Source organism: Stegastes partitus, unplaced genomic scaffold (genome assembly GCF_000690725.1).
Source record: "Stegastes partitus isolate 25-593 unplaced genomic scaffold, Stegastes_partitus-1.0.2 Scaffold43, whole genome shotgun sequence".
NCBI classification, from domain to species: Eukaryota; Metazoa; Chordata; class Actinopteri; family Pomacentridae; genus Stegastes; species Stegastes partitus.
In genome coordinates this window covers 1,121,714-1,145,341 of record NW_007577774.1, presented here as the reverse complement: position 1 = coordinate 1,145,341, position 23,628 = coordinate 1,121,714, and the positions used below count along the sequence as shown (strand labels likewise).

The window sequence follows — 23,628 nt, the reverse complement described above, 5'->3', positions numbered from 1 at the left end:
GGGGTAGCCGGGAAGGGTGTGACCAAGGCGGCTTGACTTGCCAGGGGCACAGGCAAGACCCTCCATCCCTGCTGAAAACTGGAGTCGTGTCACCCAGCAAGTACTGTGTAAGTTTCCAGCAACAGGGCTTGTTTCAGGGTGCCATTACAATTCATATGATAATGTCAAGTTTTAGGAATGATGTAAAGACTGAGGGCCTTTGTGCTGGAGGTGCAGTTAACATTTTCTGCCTCAGAACTACAAATGACAAGGGTCACCCTATTTTGCAGCCTTTTTCTATTGTTTTAGTAGCTGAACAAAGCTCTTGAGGTTCCTCTTAGGAATCACTTTCTTGCTTTATAGAGGAAGTTACACGCCAAAAGGAATTAAATTCACAGCCTATTTCACAACCAAGTACATGTCATGATTTGTCAGCTTGGGATTGGTGTGTGTGTGTGTGTGTGTGTGTGTGTTGCAGGTGTGTCAGCACGAACCACAGACTTTGCAGGACGGCATTCCATCCGTCAGACTTTACCTGTGTCTGTTCAACCGTCCCATCAGCAGGGTGTTCAACAGAAGGAGGGACACACGTCACACATGTTTTCAGGACACACATGCACACTTTTGTTTATTCAGATCAGCTTCTGAGAATAGGCACCTAAAGTTCCCTGAAATGTGTCCAGTGAGCTATGAATAGAAGGCCATGTGCGTTTAAGTTGTGTGTAACTTAAAAATAGACGTGGGGATCAAAACGTCACAGTTTCACATCTCTGCCAGCACGCACAGCAAAAGTTGCCAACAGCCCAACTACAGTTTGACAAACGCAAGCTGTTTTTTTGGGGGGGGGTTCTATTAATACGGCACCCTGGCTGGCTGGCTGGCTGGTTGGCCGGCAGTCGCATTTTATTTTGGTCTGTCATCATCTTTCTTTATATAGAGTATCTTAGTGAAGTTTTCTTCACGCTCCCTGCTATGTCGGAGAGCGGGATAAGCCAAAGGAAGCCTAAGCCGAGCTGATTTAGGTGTGTTGCTCTCTGTGTGAGAGGGAGAAAGACAGATTGACTTGGAGAACCTGGTGTGAACAGGCTTTTCAAACAATGCAAGGACACTCTTTTGTTTCTTAAAGCCAAAGGAGCTAAACATTTGCAGGGTAGGGTGCAAGAAATATGGTCTTATTATAAGCTGATGAGATTTTTTTATTTTTTTTTAATAATAGGCTGCTTACTTCCAGGAAAAAGATCTACTCATTATTACCAAAATCAGACTGATTGTTCCTGAACATGGTGTTGAAATATCCGCCGATTGTACCACGATCTGAGCTGATGACTCATCAAACTTGGACGTCCGACATCCTCATGAAAAGCAGAACCCCTGAAACACACCCACGTTTATTTAGCTGTGATGGGAACCTTTTCACACGAGAAACTTGCACTGAAGTAAGTTTCGACAGGAGAGAAGGGCATCCCGCCTTTGTGCTGTTAAATATATAAATATATGTGGTAGATGATGCATTCTTCCTGGCCTGCATGTGATCAAAGATAACATTGAAGATAAAATTAAAGGGCAGGTCCAGATATCCACCTCAGGAAGTTAATTTGCAAACAGCGTGCACTCCAAAGCAAATGTTACAGTTCTAAAATCTCACCTTGACATCCAAGACTGTTTACTAAGTCCTGTTATCACCCTGTTTCATAGCCGGGCTCGTGTTTTCTTGACACAACTGAGTTTTATCGCATTTCGTTGCATTAGCAGGCCGATTCCAGCTTGTGCAAACCTGTCAACGCTCCACTGCTTTTTATTGGTTAGTGAATGCAGTGAAGTTCAGGTATGCCATTCAGTGAAAGTGGCATCACTCATCTGCAGGTCCGGTTTCAGCCAGGAGAGGTCAGGAGTGTTCTATTATTTATTATGATCGGAGAGTTTGGTTGTAACTCAGAAGGTCTTTCTACCAAAACCCCCTGTAGCCACGTGTGTCCTTTAATAGGTGATTAGCATTAAAAGCCATTAAAGCTAATTAACATTAAATCACCTCCATTCACACCCTATTAGAGACTCATCGGGCCCTCAGCTTACCTTGCTGCACCTTTATGTCAAATGTACCGAGCAAGGTTAGTCCGGATCGCATAGAAGTGCGGTCACTGGGTAATGCAGCACAGGATTCGTACTACGCAGCATGGATCTGATCAATAAAATCCTTCAAAACCTGCTCTAAATGCCAGTGCATGCAATACAAGTGCATCCTTCTTCTCAGCCTCTTTCAAAATAAGAAAACACCAGAAGATACATCAACTTTACAACTAATGGCAAGCTCCTGATGTCCTGTTTTTTTTTTGTCAAAAACTTGCCACATCTAACCCTCATTATGTAACTATGCAGTGTTTGTCATACACCAGCAACTCAGGCACGGACCGTGGTAAAATCTCAGCCACGGAGGCAGTGACGCTTGTGAGTCATGTTCAGTTCAATACCATTCAGCAGTATGTGCATGTGAGGAAACTTACAGATGCATGTAACTGGTGCATCGCTTTCGAAACCTAAAAAGTTATGTAATGCAGAGAGGACAAAAAAGAGCGGCGGGATTCAGTTGTTGGCCTGCGATGGCACGCTTGTTTCCAGATGGAGACGAAATCAGCAGAAAAGAAAAAGGAAGATGGAAAGCATGAAATAGGATAATGTGTAAAACCTGCCACTCCTGCCAGCTTATTAGCAAAATCCTTTCATATGCAAATGTGTTGTGTGGGGGCTGATATAAATTTTACCTGAAGAAGGTGAACAAAAGGGAAAAACAGTTCATATTTGCACCTTCAGAGGCTACCTGATGAGCTCCCCTATGGATTTAACTCAGACTTCTTAGTTAGCAATCAATAAAAAGTTCTGATTTTTTTTTTAAATTTTCTAAATCTTACAGCTAATAATGCAAAACAGACACATCTTGAAATCTAGGCCTCCTCGTTTTTGTTCAGTTCTTTGCTTCCTCGTGTTCCTGCATTCAAGTATCCTCCTGTGCTTCAGGTTCACGGTCCTGCTGCCTGCCTGCCTGCCTGCCTGCAGCTTCGACCAGCTTTGCTTCATCGGTCACAGTGGCGGCTCTCCATCTCCGTGTGCCGCTCCGCCCTGCAAGTTCTCGCTTGCCCGCTTCACCTGTTCGGCCACGCTTCCACCACCACCTGCAGTCGTCTTCCGCCCTCAGCCTTCGCCATCACCTCACTACCTCCATGTTCTGCAAAAAAAGAAAAAAAAAAAAGCGTGGTAAGCCTTTCATTGAGTCTGCTTTGAGGTCCAGATTACCAGTTGTCAGAACAGCAACACAACTAACTGATCATTTCAACGTACATTTCCAAAGAAAACGCCATATTCATTCAAGCACTGCTGGTGTTTTCTGCACAACTTCATGCCATATTTGACATATATATCCAAATTGGAAACATTTTCTTAACAGTGTGGCCAGAAAATTCCCTTTTGCACTCAAAATGATTGCATGAGGTGGAAAACTTCTAACCTTGTGAAACTGCCGATGCAGATAAAAGTCAATTATGGTTCCACACAAAATAAAAAAAATAACCCCTTTATTACAAATAGCTAGTGAGTATATAAGATGAGCACAGCAGTGGGCGTTCTTGCATAGCAAAGCCTACATGTGTATTTAAATTTTTTTTAAAATATCGATTCTGGCTCTTTTATTCCTTGTTGCGCTGAGTCAGCTACAAAATATGTCCCTCACATAAGAATAAGTAGAGAGATTCAACAAATATGGTTTGTAGTAGAAATAGTAACAGAAAAGAAAAGAAACGACAGGGTGGGAACAAACTGATAAGATACAAAACAGATGCTGAGAGGTACTGTTTTTGTCTTTGAGGGGAAGTTGAAAGACTTTGTGCCCACTTGCTTTTTCCGCCATTGCCCACTTGCTTCCGCTCTCTCTCTCTCTCTTTCTCACACACACACACACACACACCCGTCTATTTCATGCCCTCTGCATCAGTGCCCCTGACAGGATGAAATGTTACTGTCACTCAAGCAGAAAAGCACTAGCCTGCATACTCGATGCGTCTGTGTGTTCCTGGTAACACACATGCACTGTACTAAAGTTTTCCGGGTTAGAAAATTCACCACTTGTAAATTCCACGTGAACTCTTTGAAGTAAATATAATCATCAGCATTATCAAGAAAAATGCGTCAGCGACAGCTGATGTAATGCAAAAAACTTTCATAAAAGTTTCAACCTGCCGTTAAAAAAAACATCCGGTCCTGTCTCTACTGGAAAAGGAGTCAGGAAATGATGTAACCGCATCAGCTGAGTGGCTTGAACAAAAGAAAAAGAGTCGAAGCGGAGAGCAGCACTGCAGCTGAGACAAAGAAGAGAACCACCTACAGAAACTCAAACTTGAGAAATAGAAAATCCAAAGAAAACACAAAAGTATCACCCACACTGTTTGTTTGACAAGTGAGGCTGTGAAACGCCGCGCGGGAACACAACAGCAAATTGGCATTACGCACACATTTAAATGCAGGAAAAGCTTCATGAGCGTACATGTGTAGATCTCGTATTCATCTCTAAGTTATTTGATGCTTTAAATTACAAGAAGCATCAAATTCAGCATTTTAAACACACTGGAAGTCAAAAAAACAGTAAAGGACAAGACTGTGCTTTGGGCCCTTGAGCTGAAAGGCAGTTCCACTTCCTCTCTTCCTCTTCCTCTTCTATTCTTTACATCACCACACGTCTTGCTCTCCTCTGTCTTCCTCCTGCGGTCCTTCTTCTCCAGGCTGAGTCAAGCGGCCAGCTGACCGGGTATTTCCTGGACAGGTGCTAAAGAAACCACAGTCACAGTTTTCCTGCTCTTCTGCTTTGTCTTATTCTTTTTTGGTTGAGCTCATTTTTCTCTTCTCTGTCTCTCTCTCTCAGACATGCAGACCACCCAGATGATATCTACTTACCCTTAGGTGTGGCAGCTATTTTGGCAGTTAATTTGATTTGCTGCTTGTTGCGTTTGGCAAAGAAAACTTTCCAGACTCCTCTACGCAGACACACACCCAGCACACACACACACACACACACATGCACGCTGTGTCTGATTGGAGGGTTTTCACAAAGACGATGCCCTGACCTCTGACTTTGACCCCTGCACGCTGAAACCTACACACAAACCAAACCTGAACTAGCCCCCGACATAGCCTATAATAGAAGATAAACCTAATTCCACATCACAGTCCTGAATGAGCACAAACATACTTTATGTTCCTTTTGAAATCCTACCAACTTTTTCCTTTTTCCAGTTCTTCCTGATGGGAAATGAGGCGAGCACTAATAGTTTCCTCTGTTATTCATTAATTATGTTGCTTTAGCGAACTCTTTACATTCTAGCTGTTGAGCCTTTTCTCCTGGGGTTAGTGCTGTGATTTCTTTTGAGTAAAAAAGTTGTAATTTTTGGGTATTTGGACGTGCAAAACATACATTTCCCTTCATATTTGAAGTTAATAAGAGACTTTGAAATGCATGTAAGTTGTTTCAAATGTTAGGCTGGAGTCTGAAAGGATAAAAAAATCAATTAAAATGAAAGAATACTCGTTCTATGGAAGCGTTTCACTGCAGGATAAAATTCATACCACATGAGTAAGAGCTGCATTTCTTTTTGTAAGTTAAACCATCCAGAAAAAGAAGTAATTAACCTTGCAAAGTGTTTTATTTTATTAGCATACTGGTTCGTCAATTTTTGCAATGTTCAGTTGTTTTCCAGCAAACAGTTTTAGCCTCACAGTAAGCGACAGCAGAAGCTAATTTATGGTCAGTGCTGGGGATTAGCAGGAGACCAAGTGTGTGACGCAGATTTTCATTTTTTTAGCCCTGAGTTGGATTTTTCTCATCAATAACACGATCACAACACGATAAGGCCTTAATTACACGCGTTGCCCCTTGTAACTGTGTTTTTTTTTTGTGATCTGATGAGCAGTTGGAAGATTCCTTTTGTTTCATTATTCAACATGGGTTGGAATATGTGTAGTATTGTTGTGAACTATGGCCATGTTTATGTTCTTTTATTCACTGTGATAGAGAGATGAACAGAAAGCTGCAGTGGAAACATATATATTTTAGAGATGTGTTAGTGAATAGAAAATAACAGCACCTTTTTTCAACTTGCTTCATGTTGTTTTCACTCTTGACAATCTGTCCTGGCATCACAGGCCTGTAGGAGAAAACAGCAGTGAGTGTGCAGCGTCCGTGGTGTCTGTGAAGCTGCTATATCCTGATGTTCGGTATGTATTTCACTCAGCGTGGCCAGCAGCATCCAGAGCCTATTTATAAAACCACAAAAGGCACGTCAGTCCTTAAATATAAAAGAAGCTTGATTATGACATTCTCTCAGATTATTCAGCATTGTTAGTTTTGAAGTTTCTTTCAGTAGATAAAAGAAAATACAAAAAAAATGTGAAAAATGTGGCCGTTCCCCGCAGCCGGAAAAATATTCCAACTTCTAGAGAGACCCACTGAAGGCTTCACACAGTTGATTAGTGGTATAATTATCTGTCTTTAATCCATTTTTACTACATAAAGGAACATTAGTTGCAGTTTGAACCGCATCTACTCATTAAACCAGAGGTTTAGTCAAGCATTACTTCATTTCTCCTGTAGATTGTCGTACGGGGCCGAAGCCTATTCCAGGTTTCATTTACTAATTCATTAAATGTTTATTTAAACTCGGAGGTACGGAGGCCTCATTTGCAATGCTGCTGAGTAAGAAAGTAAATGATGCAGGTGCGCGAATAAGAAACCAATAACAATAAAGAATTAAGTTAGTAATGGAAAGATTAATTAGTCTTGAAAACAAATGAATCGACCGAAACAAGAGCAGCTGGAAGTGGAATAGGATGCAATTACAAACCTGAATTCCCCTAAAGGTAAAAAATGAGTCAAGCTTTAGATTGTTGCAGGTTGCAAGCGCACAGTGAGTAAAACTGGATTTCCCGAGCTCATTAAAAATTCCCGGCACCTGCAGCGCAATCTACTTATTTGATCCTGCATGGTAGACACATTAAGATACAGCAATGGGGGAAAATGAACAGTAAAGGCCTTCTAAATAAATAAAAGCCCCTCCAGTTCCATGGCAGGGCTACCACAGCGAGTCAGACAGCCATGCATTCTCACAGCTGCACTTTATCGTGTGCAACCTGTGGGAGGAAGCTGCAGCACCCACAGAAAACCTACAGAGACACAGTACGAACGTGCAAACTCCACAAAGGAAGGCTGACCAGCAGCTTCATGCCTTCTTAGCATGAGGTGACAGTGCTAACCGCCGCACCAAACGTGACGTCACCGAAACTATCATTTGAAGCCTCTCACTCCTGCAAACTTTTCATGATGATTTTGTGTGTTAGTTTAGGCGTTTTGTTACGTCCGCAGCACGTCGGAGTGATCGGCTCCACAGAGTGTGAGTGAATCCTGAGCACGTGCCTCTAGAATTGAAATCAAAAGCCTTTTTTTTTTTTAATATACCGTCCAGTATTTCCAGTTTTACTCTGGGGCAGTTTCTTGCAACACTGGATTCGACTCAGCAGGGGACCTGAGTTGGGACAAGTGATGTCGGCTGTCAGTGACGTCTGACATCATAGCTAGTTTTATCATCAATCATATATTCTTTTATTTAAAAAAAAAAAAAAAAGAGCAAACTTTTCAAGCTTTACTCAGTTTTTTGGTGTGTGAGAAGATGCATCGTGACATCAATAGAACATAGAAGCAGGAAAGTGAAAAGACAAGAGAGCAGTTGTGGCTGCAACAAGTGCAAGTCGGTTCTGCCAATAAATAATTTGGTATTTTAATTTTATGACACTTTGCCCTGACCTTATCTAACATCTTTGAAGGTGATAGATGAGGACCATGAGATCACTTCTACACTTTGAAGGCGTCAAACTGACGCAGGGTGACAAACACCAAACCGCACAAAGACACACAGGAGAATACATAAAAACTGTAACACAAACAGAACACACAAGCAGGAAAGTGGACAGACAAGATAGCAAATCCATCCTGCACCTAAGATCAGACAACTTTCCGTGTCAGTTCTGAATGCTAATAAATAATTTCAGATTTTCATTTTATTGAACCTTGCCCTGACCTTATGTAAGATTACAATCTATAAAAGTGAGGACCATGAGATCACTTTTACACTTTGAAGGTGTCAAACTGACGCCGGGTGACAAACACCAAACCACACAGAGAGACACAGGAGAATACATCGCTTAAAAACTGTAACACAAATAGAACTGGAAGCAGGAAAGTGGACAGACAAGATAGCAAATCCATCCTGCACCTGAAATCGGACAACTTTCTGCGTGCGACCGATGAATAATTTTGGATTTTCATTTTATTGAACCTTGCCCTGACCTTATATAAGATTACAATCTATAAAGGTGAGGAACCTGAGATCACTTTTACACTTTGAAGGTGTCAAACTGAAGCATAGTGACGGATGACAAACCGCACACAGAGACACGCGGGAGGACTTGAGTGAGGGAAGCGCACACACAGAATCCACAGAAGCCACACCGAGAGTGTAAAGACAAATATATACTCAGGAAGTGCCTCCCACTCTCTTGCCCCTGCTTGCTCTCCCTCCTCTCTCTCTCTCTGAATGTTACTCATGGCAGTGTGTTGCTGAGCAGCAGCCAGTCGTGTTTTTCCCCTCGCCGAGCTCACTCGCTCTCTCTCTCTCTCTCATCCTCTGCTCCCTCACACACGCTCTGTTGCTCAGCGGACGGACGAGACCTCCTCCTTTCCGCTTCTGCTCTCCCTGTTTGTTTGTTTGTTTGTTTTTTTCCCACCACATCGTCTTATTTCATCTGTTTCTTTGCCACATTTCTCCCTCTTTTGCCCCCCCCCCCAGCCACCTGTGCCAGGGGCATTAGTGGGGGTCCTGGCGTTTGTGTGAGTGTGTGTGTGTGAGTGTGTGTGTGTGGGGCTTCAGCAGCATGGAAGCAGTGGCATTGTATACATTTCGTGCCACGGAGGGCGATGAACTCAGTTTCAACAAGGGAGACTTGCTCAAGGTAAGATAAAGAATTTGTCACTTGTTTTCTCTCCGTCTGTCTGTCTGTCCATCTATCTGATCATCCGCCTCTCTCTTCTCTCCCTCTGCCTCCACCGACTGTGATAATTACAACAATTACAACTTTCGCGTCTACAGCTCTTGACATTCTGTATCCAGGTGCTGCTGTTGTGTACGAAAAAAAAAAAAAAAGAAAAAAAGATCAGTATGAAAACCAGCATGTAGAAGAAGGCTTGAACTTGTTTTGAATGTTAAAAACTGTCATTTATTTTATTGAAATTAGGAATGGTATTTTCCTCTTCTGGATGCAGCTGCAAGCAAAGAAAATACAGTAATAGGAATCAAGTACTAAAATTAAACCACATTAAGGAAATTCTTTGACATTTTGGGACTTTTTTTTTTTTTTTTCAGAATTATTTCAGGACATTCACGGTACTTTCCTGTTATAAATGTGAATCTGGAGCCAGCAGTCAGTTAGCTTAGCTTAGTATACAGACTGAAAACAATGAGGCACAGGCTCGTACAAAATCTGCCTCCAAGCACGACTAAAACTCACAAACTTTTCATATCTTATTTGGTTAATCTGTGCAAAAACTGGGGGGAAAAAAAGAAGAAGTTGCGGTTGGTGTCGGACTGCTGCTCGTCTGGAACCAGAAACATGCTGAACTGTCCAAACATAACTCCCCTCATCTACCAACAAGCATATTTCCCAAAACGACAAACGTATCTAATGTTGTTAGAGGATGCATCATTTATTTTAAGGCTGCGGTTTTTGTTCTTTTTTGATGGATGACAGCAGAATGTTATGATCGTACAAAACCACATAAGACATCAAATGTAAACCTCAGAATTAAATACCAAATGCTTTTTTTCTAGACTTGCACAGTCATACACTAAGAAATCCATGCTAAAAAACACAGTGAGAGCTATTTCCCCGCTGAATTTTGCCTCAGCTGCATGTCATTGGAATATTGTTATATCCATTTATACTTCCAAAGCTAGTTTTGGGAAATTTTTGAGTCATATGGAAAGACAGACTCTATCACAAAATAACCCCATGACATGCCTCAGATAACGTCTAACAAGAAAATAATGCCCGAGGATGGAATTTACCTTTTTACTGTATGGAGGAGCCTCATATATTATTCATCCCGTCACTACACATGAATAAAAATGCTTCTCACTTCTGCCGTCTGAGAAGTCATTTGCTCGGAGTGTCAGGGAGTGATGCAGCGGGCTGGTGTGAGGTGGCATTTTGGATTTGCTGTCAGTGAATATCGTTACAATGGTCTATTTTTCTGAACTTTCTGGCCACGGCGAGGCATTTACAGGAACTAAAAATGGGGCCGACACTTAAAACGCCGCTGAGTTCATGTGACAACGCTTTCGTTCCTCCTGCTGGGATAAACGGCTTTCTTGTCTCTGCCAACATGCCAACAGCTCTGGTTCAAACTTGGGTCAAACAGTACTTTTAAATAATTCTTTTAACGTTTGTTCGTTGCTGCTTCAAGCAGCAGATGGCCCGAGCTTCGTAACATCGTAACAGCTCATACAGTGTCATGTTAAGTGTCCTTCATTTACAAAAAAATGCTGCATGGACAGTTAGACGCCTTCCTGCTGGTGTCCTTTTACTATGTCAAATCCCACCTTTCCAGCAAATGAAGCTTCATTTGGTCCCCAGAGATGCTTCCTTTTTTTTTTTTTTGTCCCTTTGTTATGGATAAGAGCAGATGGGTTTATATATACTGTTCTATTGGGGTACACAGTTTTCTTCATGTTTCATTGTGCAGCAGCCATGTGGAACTGAGTTGACTCATAGAGAAAGGGTAAAAATAGCCTCATGGATACATAAAAAAAAAAAAAGTTGCAGCTCTGACATCCTGTTAAAAGCTGGAAGACAGCGTGGCCAAGTTTGACACATGGGGGACGCAGAAAGTGGAGCGCAAAAAACACTTGTTTTTCTTTTGTTCGGCAAACACCAACACACGAACGCGACAACTCCTCTCTCGCTGGCTGCCAATAAAATCACAGGTACTACAATGGTACTAACAAACATGCAAAGTGAACTTAAATCTTTGTTTTTTAACGGGAAGCATTCTTTCAGAAAAAAAAAAAAGCCCTTTGCTTCCCCTGAGTGGTGACCAGGTGCAGACGACCATACCTGACCTGTTTTTCAGCCTCATTAAGAGTTTTGGGTCCAATCTTTACAGTCTACTGCCATGTTCAAATGTTGTGTGCATCTTGTGTCTCAAAGCATGATAGTTGTTTTAAGGGTTAATCGTTGAATTCATTGGAATTAGTTAGTCACGGCTGAATCGGTCATGGATAAACATCCGAAATACACCACTTCAATGCAGATTAATAGATTGTGTCCAACATAAGAAAACAACATTTAAAATCCAGTGAGGCATAACAAAGTAACACAACATTGTAATCACATGACTTTTGTTTGTAACGCATAAATGGACCGTATTAAGGGTCAGGGCCATCTTGACTCTCCTGCACATGCGACTAAATGTTGTTTTCTCCGTGACGTTTTTCTGTGAAACGCTCTTCGGGTTGGTTTTGCGCCAACTTTGCTCTTGACTTTGTGGTAATACTTTATGAAAGAGCATACAAGAAACGAGTGTAGCACAGAGTTTGTCGCTGATATGTAGACATGTGCAAGGTTTAAATTGATATTGTCAACTGGAAATTAGGTTAGAGTGCATTTGGGGCGATGCTGAGTAAGAGAAAAGTACGAATTTACTTTCTACGTGGAGTGAATAGGTAATGTATAAGACACCAAAGCTGTCTGTATCTCAGTAAGTTAAATGTATGTTGGACGTGTTCAACATTTAACACAACAGTTTAGACAGCGCTATTAGTTATACACAGTTTCCCCTGCAGCTGTATGGAGAACTACAACTAAATCATTACTTAAAATCAGGTCATATTTCATATAATTTAATACACAGCGCAAAAGATGGACCTTTTCTTTACAAGTAGGTGGCAACAGCTGAGTTCTCACCCAACACAACAAACAAGCATCTGGGTTGTATTTTACACAATGCAATGCTTTACCTAAACATGTACAACTCCTTTAGAAACTGTTGATTGTATCGTACACAACCGAGAAATGAAATTAAGAAGCAAAACTGCTGCACTAGACGTGAGAAAAAGAGATGTGAGAGGGGAGACGGTGCTTTATGAGACAAATTGTGGTTAGAAAGTTAACGTGTGATATCCACAGCCAGAGTTAAAGTGGTAAAATAATTGAGGCGATGGCACAGAAGAAGTTCCAACTGTGCTACTTATGTGAGTATGATATTTTAGAGTAAAATAAAGCATCAAAGCATAGCAAGGGGTTGATTACGAGCGATTTCTTCTCATTCGAACGCGCCATTGTTTGGCTGAGAATGAAACCAGCAACCTATTGAAAAGGCAATCATTCAGGTCTGTGGGTGAACAATGATTGATGCTACGAAAAGTAAATCACTCCATAGCCTGCAACACATTTTAAAATGATTGTACAAATGTGCGGTGTAGCCATTACAAATAGCTGATGCATGAAATGAAGTTTCTGAAGGCAGAGATGGGAAAAAAGCAACTTTTTTTTGGCAGATGAGCAACATTGCCCAAGGAGTTCTCCATCATAGCTGCGTTGACATCCTCATTGCCAGGATGGGGAACTTTCAGGCAAGGCAGGATGCTTTAACTTTATGTCACATGCTAGTTTAGTGCCTTTAGTTTCCCTGATAAAGCAAAGAGGCAACACAACAAGAGTTCAAAACGGGAACGAACCGCCGCTCAGTAGGAAAGATAAGCAAAACAGAGGGTTTATAAAATGTGTCACAGCAAGGCAGGCAGAGCAAACAAAACAGCATCTTAAAATATCAAAACGACACGCCATGTCACAGCCGGATTAGCATACTGAATAAAAAATGACAAAAGAACGCGAGCAGAGCATCAGGCAATGAAATGAGAGAGGATAAAACAGGTAAACATTAAAGGAGGAACATATCAGGAGACAATGTGTCTCTCACAATTACAGACTGTCTTCTGTACACTAAGCTTGTCTGAAAGCTGTCAAAATATTAATAATTTCCGATTACCAGTCCCAGTTTTATTCAAAATAGAAGCTGAGGGCTGGAGCGCGGCAGCGAGAGCGAGAACAAGCAGTTGTCACTTCTTTCAGTTACCGCCTGTGTTTGCAACAATAACTTGAAGCCCTTTGATCGGTGCAGAAATACAGTACATTTTGACATATTGGTTAAATTTTTTGGGATGATTTGTGACATAAAAACAGTGTATGCCGACTCTCTTTACTGTTATCATTTTGAACTCTGCATGCGTTAGTTACCATAAATGCTTTGTCCGCTGTCCACATCTTTATTGTCTGTGATTAACAGAACCTGAGCCACATTTTGGGCATTTATGAGCTACTTGTTGCAGGAGCTAAATTCTTCATGGTTCCATAGTACACCCCTTTTTAACAAGTCACAGTTTCACATTGCCCAGAGAGTGCATTTCAAGTTTCAGCTCACATCTAACATGCCTGAATGCTGTTTCAGAGCGTTGTAGATGGTGGGCGGTGTTTGGCCTGTTATGACATCACAACCGGCTGCAAACCCGAACAGCTTTTTTAAAGACATAACTTCTAATCTACAGAGAAAGCAAAGAAATAAAGCGATGGCCTTTTTTCATATTTTGCAAGTCTGAACACACTGAGAACACTTCATTGTATTCAAAAACAATAAAAAAGTGGATTTATGGAACCTTTAAAGCAAGACTATGCAGCACTAGCTAAAACACAGTAACTGCAGACGACAAATGGCAGTCACGTTGCACACATTGCTAAGTTGGCTTTACTTTGTTCCTACCTTTTGTGAGCAAGCAACAATTAAAACTTAAACATACCGTCTAATTGTAGTACAAATTAAGCGGAGTAGGGTTGTCCCAATTAGGTTCTTTTTAGCCGCAGATCCCACCGAAGTAATTTGATGTTTAGTATCTGCAGATACTGTATTGTTTCCCGGATATTGCACTCTTCAAGTGCATCAAGTAAACAAAATCCCTCCAATTTATATGCTTAACATCTGCTCTTCAATGCTTTACAAAAATATTGCATTTATGCCTTAAAGCTGTCCCTTAATGTTGCATATGTGGTCGTGAACCTTGTTGTAAAGCTCCAGCAGGACACTGTGTGGAGAGGTTAGGGTGTACTGTCGCTCCACAAGCTTCATAAGATGGCAAAAAAAACTGTATTCTCTACATGCATGTCCAAAAATGTATTGTAGATTAGCTGTAGTACCTGATTGTGGTGGACACTTGACCTACTGGCAGTTCTGTGCCGGCAAGCAGAGAGCATTGTGGGAGTTTAGTAACAGGCCACTATGACAAAGACTGCTGTGACCCTTAATGGCCTCCAGACAGAGTTCATGTGGTTCAGTCAAACTGGGTGTCACAAGGACACTATTTGTTTATCCTAGTGGTGTATGTAGTGGAGCTGTCTGTGTAGCCAAAATCAGCTGACTGAAGCAGCAACTGGACAAAACTCTCATTTGTGTTATCAATTGAGCAGTTATTGATCAAAAATGTCACAGATAAATGTAATCCCTATATCACACCACAAGGATCAGGCTTATGTTTGAGTCGATGCCAATCAGTTTAAAAAACCTTGATCTCCATTTTTGAGATTACATCAGTTCATGATTAAAGCAGAATCTGAAAGTCAGCTAACGTTAACCACCAAAAGCTATCCGTCGCACCAGAGAACTGGGTCAATTGGATCAAACATGTTGGTTGATGTAGCTCACGTCTGCTGCCTGCCGTGTGTGTAATCATGAAAGGCCAACAATTCTTTCAAATTTGATTGAGTTTAGGGCCTCAGGTCAAAAAAGATGGATGAAAGCAGCAGCACTGGCTTAAGCAGAGAGGCCTGGGGCAGAGAGTGATATATAGCGGGAGGGTGAGAAATGATACTGGCCTTTCACCTTACAGTAATAGGCTGCACCAACATCATTGTGGGCTACATTTCATCTGTGTGTGTGTGTGTCTGTGTGCTTGCTCTTAGATCACGAACATGGAGGATGATCCAAACTGGTACACAGCTGAGCTCCACAACAGGAAGGGCTTTGTGCCGAAAAACTACATTAACCTGCGGCCACACGCGTAAGTACACACACACACACACACACACACACACACACACACACACACACACACATATCTCCAGCCGATCTGTGAAGCAGATGAAACCACTTCACACATCCAGCGCTGGTCTATCTAAACAGCTCATCAGTGAGGATGTGCGCAGCGTACAGCTCGGGGCGTTTTCTGCTCTGCTTTGGACATCTGTACTTCGACATAAGGCGAGCGCACCCAAAGGGATACGCTCGCTGGCTGCCTTACGTAATCACACATGATATAGCCGTGTGTGTTTACAGTTAAGCTGCTGGTCTCCCGTCAGATGCTCACACACCAGCTGGGTTCTACATTCGCTGTGACAAACGCTAAACTGACATTACAGCGGCTCGTTAATGAACACTGATGCCTGCCTAGTTAAGTTTGCGCTCACCCCTCCTCCCTCCCTCCCTCCCTCCCTCGGGAGATGTCTGTTAGGATGTGTGTCTCTGAGTGTTTTCCTTTACTCCATCCTCCTCCACGTTTCTTCACAGAGTCGTGAAATAAAAAAAAAGAAAACTGAATTCTGACCTCATGGCCTCAACCGAAAGGATCCTACAATTTCGCACTTCTCTCTTCGCATGAGTCATCAAGCCGACTGTTGTCGCAGGTCCATGAAAGCAGAATGTCATTTATGCAAACGTTGCATCCGAGGAAAAGTGCTCTGCTAAGCAAGACTAATGAGTGGAAAAGAAATGAAAAAAATGACACGATTACTTCACAGCTGACAACTCAAATCCAACGTTTTTGGTGTTGAATGTTTTAAAATAACTTCGCAAATGTGCCAGTCGTTCATGTGTTTTGTTCTCACCTTTGACTTTTCTTTTATTTCTTTGACAGCTCTGATCTGAGCTTTAAATCCTGTCAAACATTTGGAGCTAACAGATATCTACAGACAGCGTCTCCTTTCTCGAGCTCCAGCGCTGTCTAAACAACACATGCATGAAACAGCGACTCCGGTGACCTCTTTGTTTCTTACTTATTTACTTACTTTCTGTCTTGCCTCCAGCTGGTTCGCCGGTCGTATATCTCGTGGCGTGGCAGAAAGTCGACTCAGACACAGGGAGTGTGGAGCTTTTCTGGTCAGAGAGAGCGAGAGTGCACCCGGGGAGTTCTCCATGTCCGTCAGGTAGGAGATAATTACGCTCACATTTCCGAATGTCCCAATTTGTTCTCTTTCCTGCACATATAAACGAATCATTTTGCTTTTCTTGGGTTATTGCACCACTTTGATGTATTCATTCCTTCATATTCCAGTATATTCATATCCATGCAACAGCCACGTCTCGCTAGTTTCATGTCATCCTCATTAAATTAGCAGACCTTTCTAAGCACATACAGCATTGTTTCTCTTTTGCAAGTTCACTATTACATTTTAGATGTGTGCATGCATGAGTGTCCATGTACGGTGGCAGAAGGGGATCAGAGGAGGAGGGTGAGAGGATAAGGTGCGGGGCGGAGGGTAAGAGGGAGGATCTGCAAGCCCTCCAGCCTGATGTGAGCTAATCCTGTCTGGCACGCCGCAGCATCTGGAGCTGCTGATGGGGCTGATCGGTTGTCTTGTCCGTGGACGGCGGTCAGGAATGCAGCTGAGGCTTGGTGTTGAGCCTCGGGTGGCTGTGCGGATGTTGGAGGTGGAGAGTATACAGAGTTTGTGTGTGTGTGTTGTGGGTAGTATGGAGTTTGGAGCTGATAAAGGCCAGACTTGGAACTAAGAGTTGGCTCTTAACTGAGTTCCTGAGGCTGTAAGACTACCTGGCTCAAGTCAGGAGTTAAGAGTTGGATTTGTGGGTTGTTTTGTGGTTGGATTTGAAATTGCTTGGGCATGATATCTTTCTGTCTCTCTCGGCGGATTTGTCTTAGGACAGCAATTTGGAAGCAGGAAAGGGAAAAATAGGTTGCCTATATTAAGAAAATATAAAGAGGAAATTATAGAAGAGGCAGAGAAGGGAGGTGCTGCGTGTAAAATAGATTTGCCAAGAGGGGACAGGGAGGATTTTTGATGCTCCTTGTGTTTTTTTGTTTTTTTTTGGCTGTTCATTGATGTCTTTCTGGCTGTTGTTGCTGGATGGTGTAGCAGCTTGAAAAATGGGTCAGGTGTTTGTGTTTGCGAATGCGTGTGGTTCTTGTGTGCTGACAGCGCTCCTGTCAGAGGAGACGTCCTGACAGCAGTAACTGCGGAGACTTCAGTCGCAGCTCAGCATGGTCCAGCTTTGACGTCAGTCTGTGAAAAATCAGATCCACTTTCACGGCCGCGAGTGAAGCCAAGGCGGGACTTTGTTTCTATATTTACAGGAAAACTGCTGGTGAAGACAGAAAATCATGAAACACTGTGAATGTGGTGCAAGGTTAAATTGGTTAATTATTAAATTTTTTGTGCCAAAGCGGACCAAACTACAACAAATCCAAAGCTGAGTTTTATGTTTTTTTCATTAAGTGTTGATGCTCTACTAGTTTGTGGCAAAGCGGTCCAACCAACAGCCCACTAGTAATGTTACAATGTGGCTGTGTCCAAAGTCACTCCCTATGCCCTATATAGTGCACTATATAGGGTGCACGACATTTTGTAGGGGTGTCCGAATGTTAAGTTACAAATGTTACACCCTATATAGTGCACTCAAAGTATCCCACAATGCACCGTGAAAAGTAGTGTACAGCCGATGGTCACTAACCGAGCAATATGGACCGTCATGCATTGCGCGAAAGGAAATGGAAATGCAGATGAACGAGAGTGCGGAAAAATCCCCGTTTGTTTTGTTAAATTTTATTTTACCCGGACAGTGAACGTCGCTAACATTGCAGCACTAGATTGTGATTTGGACATACTGCACCACTTTATTTAAATTGCTTTAAGTTACTGGATCCTGAAGAAACGCTCTCATCTGGTATGTAGCAAAATGACAATAAACTTGATTTAATTTGATTTCTTAGCTACGCATAAACTGTGAATTTGATGTGTTTGTACTACGCTGTTGCAGCACAAATCGCGGCTAGCGAGCGACGTAATTAATAGCTCGAATAGTGTCCGAAATGTTACTTTGCCGAGGTGCTCCCTATTTCGGACACAGCCTGTGACTTTGACAATTGGTCCACAATGGATTTGGCTTGAAAATTTAGTAGCAAACTGGGCCAAGCCACAGGAATTGTTGACCATTATATCGCAGGCGCAGGTAGTTGCACATGTTTGCAACACAAGATGGTGGACATCTCAACCTCAAGCCCCATGAAAACTCAACTTGTAGGTATGGCAAGGTAAAATAAAAACTTAATGAACCACCACCAAGCAACTATTTCTACCTCTTGGTCCTCAAAAGTACCGTAATTTCCGGACCATTGAGTGCACCTGAATATAAGCTGCACCCACTAACTTTAAAAAGAAAAAAAAAATGTACATATATAGGCCGCACTTGTCTATATGCCGCAGGTGTCCACGTTGTAACATGAGATATTTACACAGAAAGATTTTTTACCTTTTAATGAAATACGTACCGTAAATGATTTTTTTTCCAAACAGTGCCTGTAACACAGCTGGTTAAGGAAAATAAAAAATACAGTAGCCTACCAAGAAAAGTCATTGATCGCTGTCTTCATCTTCCTCCTGCGCACTGAAGTTGTTTTCTTTAGTGTCAGAATTGAACAGCCTCAGAATTGGTTCGTCACACACTTCCTCAATCTCTCTGTCGTTGTTGCTCTCAATGTCAAAAAATCCATAAATTATCCACGTCATTGTTTAAGCTGCAGTATTCAAAGTGTGTGGAAAAAGTAGCGACTTATAGTCCGGAAATTATGGTATCTCTAGTTCCTCATGATGCCCCATGGAAACTCTTCAATGCTGTTTAGCAAGACAAACCTTGAATCTGTTTTTTTTCCTCAAAAAATAGAAAATGTGGTATGACCTGCTTTGTCACTCAGCAAAATGAAAGGCAAAATTAAAACTCAATAAATCATCAAAAAGTAGCTGATGGACAGTGTTGGAACATCTTTGGATGCATAGAATGAATCCTCCAACTACCAGGATTCTTTTTTTTAGCAACATATGTTAATGTGGTTTGGCCCACTTTGGCTCTAACCTCCTCAGTTGATCATGTGAATATCTAATGGTGTTCAAGATCAGAAGCACGTGCAGAGGTGTTGGGACGTATTAGTTGTTAGGGGGTGTGAAACATGATTGTGGTGTTGAGTAAGACCACAACAAAAGACATTCGTCATAATTCCATTTGTCATAAACACTGTTATTATCCCTTTTGTTCTTTCATTTATTTTGCTATTGCATTTCTCAGGCTTCATTTCATGCACAAAAATTTAATTAACCATCAAACGAGAAAAGAAAATTGCCTTGTTAATCATTACACTGCATTTAAATTATGCTTATACATACCTTAGTACGAAGGTCATGATTACAAATTCCCCAGAAAAGGATAGTGAGACACAAAAATAAAGACCCAAACTATAGTAAAGTACTTGAAGCTATTTACTGGGTTGAATATGTACTTATATTGTATGTAAAACAGCTTTCTGATTTGTATGTCTCCTGTAGATAAATATAGTAGTTGGGTCTCCTCCCAGTTTGGTGTTCACAGAAAAACCTCCCAAAGAAGCTGTCCAGGAGGCATCATAATCCAATTCTCAAACCAATTCAGCTGAATCCCTTTAATGCGAAGGAGCAGCGACGTCAAGCTCCTCAGCTTGTCTCTAAGGCTGGACCCAGCCGCCCTGCTCAACCCATTCTGGTCATTTCGACCGTAGGCGACTCGTAAATCAAGAGCTTCACCTTCCAGCTCCGTCTTCATCACGACAGTCCAGTACAACGTTCACATTACTGATGACGGGGCCTCAATCCATCTGTCCATCACACATTCTATTTTTCCAAGGACAAGATCCCACGATACATAAACTCCCTTCTTTGAGGCAGCAACTTACCCCCAACCCAGAAGGGGGAAAAGATAATAAAAACAATCTACCGGTTTTCAACACGATGGCACAAGACTTGGAGGACTCTCATTCTGGCCACTTCACATTTGGCTGCTAACTGCCTCATTGTGCAATCAAGTCCAAAAGAACCAGGTCTTCTGCAAAAATAAAAATAAAATGAATATCACAAACAATCAGACAGCTCTGGTGGAGTGCCCAGTGGGAATGTATTTGACTTGATGCAGGAATATGAACAGGGCTGTCTCTTAGGTTGTACGGAGACCAGTTGGCTCATAGCAACAGGCCCAGTAGCTTCAGTCATAGACTTCCACAGAACACATATGGTCCACAATGTAGCCCCACAGAGTAAAAAGCCACTGATATAGAATCCAAACTCCTTTAATAAAATCCCCAAATTCATAGAGAATATATAAAGAGCATGACATGATTTAAAGTGATCAGCCTTCAAAGCAATCTGAAGTCTAAACTTCATATTTATTTACATCAGACAAAACATATAAGATGCTTTGTTTAAGATATAGTTGCTCCAAAATACTTTTTCTAGGTGGAGCGTGTGGCAGGTTACTAACTTCTAACTTTGCCAGTGAAACTGTCCCAATGGGTTATTTAGTAGCTTATTTTTGGAAAGTGAAGCAAAGCGATGCCAAGCTCGACTTTTACAGAGAGAGATGAGGAATCCATTTTGCCTAGCTGGGCATTTTCCCCAGTTCTCTTTGACTCAGCAGCAGATGCACCCAAAGGATATATTTGGTCTTTTCTAAGTTTTCCTCAGTGCTAAAACTTAGTTCTGTTTTTTTGTCTTCAAGCATACCTGGTCCCATTCTCTTGTCTGGGTGCTTTTCAGAGTCTTGCAGAAAGAACTTTTACTTTTCCTCCAATGGAAAATTTCACTTCCTTTTTCACACTTTACTACGCAACATTCACTATCACTATCGGGCCTCCCACCTGCACGTAAATGTCACTGGAGGTAGCGTAAGTCATCAAAAGGCACTCCAGGAAATCAGTAACTGAAGCAGAAGCAGACAGTACACATTAAGCACGACACGATATGTCAAGGTGAAACTGGCCTTTAATGAATTGTGTCGTACAGTAGAGCTGTGAGGACTTGTCGTACTTTGTCACCTTGAAATGGAAGTTTTGTCTTTTGATCCAACTGTGAGAGCAGACATCTTCTTTTTGATTCCTGTCATGTTGTTGAGCTAAACCAGCTTGTGCTTTTTAAGACATGTTTGTGTGAACAGTGTGGCGGTTAGGCCGTGTATGCAGACTCACACATGCACGCAAACACGTACACAATTGGTTTTCCTGTGGCCTTTGTCTCATATCAGGTGGAGGTCATGCAAAGACAAAAGATATTTTCTTCGCCGTTACAGTTTGTAACCTTGTTCGGCTGAACCGTGTCTGTCAACAACTTTGTGTGTGTTTGAGGCATCAGGTGCCTTTCGTTGATATTGTTGTTGGAAAACGTGCAGTACTACTTGCACTGCAAAATGAGTTTTATATTTAGAAGAAGAAGAAGAAGCTTTATTGTTATTGTACAGAAATACAACAAAATTTCATTTGTCATCATCTTTGTAGCAGCTACTATGGTCACAGTTCTAAGGTGAAATAAAGGTGATACAAAAAATAAAATAGCAATAAAATAAATACTAAAAGTGCAAAAGAGCATTTGTTAGAATGAGTTTGTAACCTGGGAGTGTATATATATTCTCCCTACTGACGAAGAAAGTGATTGCTTTCTAATTAACAATTTATTTTATTTATTTTTTTTCAATTATTGTTTTTAACGTAGGATATATACGTATGTTAAAGCAAGAAAAAAAACCTGAGAAGTTGTTAAACGTGGACAGAATAGTTGGTACCCCTCAGTTAATGAAAGAAAAACCCACAACGGTCACAGAAATAGCTTGAATCTGACAAAAAGTAATAATAAATAAAAGTTCTATGAAAATTAACAAATGAAAATCAGACATTGCTTTTGAACCGCGGTTTAACAGAATTATTTAAAAAATAAATTCATGAAACAGGCCTGGACAAAAATGATGGTCCCCTTAACTTAATATTTTGTTGCACAACCTTTTGAGGCAATCACTGCAATCAAACCATTTCTGTATCTGTCAGTGAGACCTGTGAACCTCTCAGCAGGTGTTCTGGTCCACTCCTCATGAGCAGACTGCTCCAGTTGTCTCAGGTTTGAAGGCTGCCTTCTCCAGACGCCATGTTTCAGCTCCTTCCACAGATGTTCAGTAGGATTTAGATCAGGGCTCATAGAAGGCCACTTCAGAATAGTCCAGTGTTTTCCTCTGAGCCACTCTTGGGTGTTTGTAGCTGCTCTGTGTTTTGGGTCATTATCCTGCTGCAAGACCCATGACCTGTGACTGAGACCAAGCTTTCTGACACTGGGCAGCACATTTCTCTCTAGAATACCTTGATAGTCTTGAGATGTCATTGTACCCTGCACAGATTCAAGACACCTTGTGCCAGATGCAGCAAAGCAGCCCCAGAACATAACAGAGCCTCCTCCATGTTCCACAGTAGGGACAGTGTTCTTTTCTTGATATGCTTCTTTTTTGCGTCTGTGAACATAGAGCTGATGAACCTTGCCAAAAAGTTCCAGTGTTGTCTCATCTGTCCAGAGGACATTCTCCCAGAAGCTTTGTGGCTTGTCAACATGCAGTTTGGCAAATTCCAGTCTGGCTTTTTTATGATTTGTTTTCAACAATGGTGTCCTCCTTGGTCGTCTCCCATGAAGTCACTTTGGCTCAAACAACGACGGATGGTGCGATCTGACGCTGATGTACCTTGACCTTGGAGTTCACCCTTAATGTCTTTAGTGTCAATGTTCCTCCTGCGGCCACGTGCAGGGAGGTTGCCTACAGTCCCATGGATCTTACATTTCTGAATAATATGTGCAACTGTGGTCACAGGAACATCAAGCCTCTTGGAGATGGTCTTATAGTCTTTACCTTTAACAAGCTTGTCTATCATTTTCTTTCTAATCTCCTGGGACAACTCTCTCCTTGGCTTCCTCTGGTCCATGTTTAGTGCGGTACACAGCATGTCACCAAACAGCACAGTGACGACTTGTTACCCTATAAATAGGCCGACTGACTGATTACAAGTTTGTAGACACCTGTGATGCTAATTAGAGGACACACCTTGGTTGAACATGTCCCTATGGTCACATTATTTTCAGTCTTTTCTAGGGGTACCATCATTTTTGTCCAGGCCTGTTTCATGAGTTTATTTTTTAATTTTTTAAATCACTCTGTTCAAAACTCAGTTCAAACGCAATGTCTGATTTTCATTGGTTGATTTTCATAGAATTTTTATTTCTTATTACTTTTTGTCAGATTCAAGTTATTTCTGTGACCATTGTGGGGTTTTTTTTTTAATTAACTGAGGGGTACCAACAATTTTGTACATGTGTGTAAATACTCATTTATATTGACAATTTATCTGTTTTAATATACATATGAAACCTAAATTAAGCTTTTACTCAATTTACAGG

General features: G+C 41.6%; 1 protein-coding gene across 1 annotated transcript in view; it reads left to right on the top strand.

Moving 5' to 3' along the window:
• Positions 1-8,643: 8,643 nt before the first annotated feature.
• The window catches only part of grapa (GRB2 related adaptor protein a), a 42,613-nt gene continuing 27,628 nt past the window's right edge, over positions 8,644-23,628 (top strand). Inside the window, exons 1-3 of the mRNA XM_008305690.1 lie at positions 8,644-9,021; positions 15,076-15,173; positions 16,195-16,314. Of these exons, the coding sequence (XP_008303912.1) occupies positions 8,944-9,021; positions 15,076-15,173; positions 16,195-16,314 (296 nt within the window). The 5' untranslated portion in view covers positions 8,644-8,943. The remainder of the gene's footprint in view (positions 9,022-15,075; positions 15,174-16,194; positions 16,315-23,628) is intronic.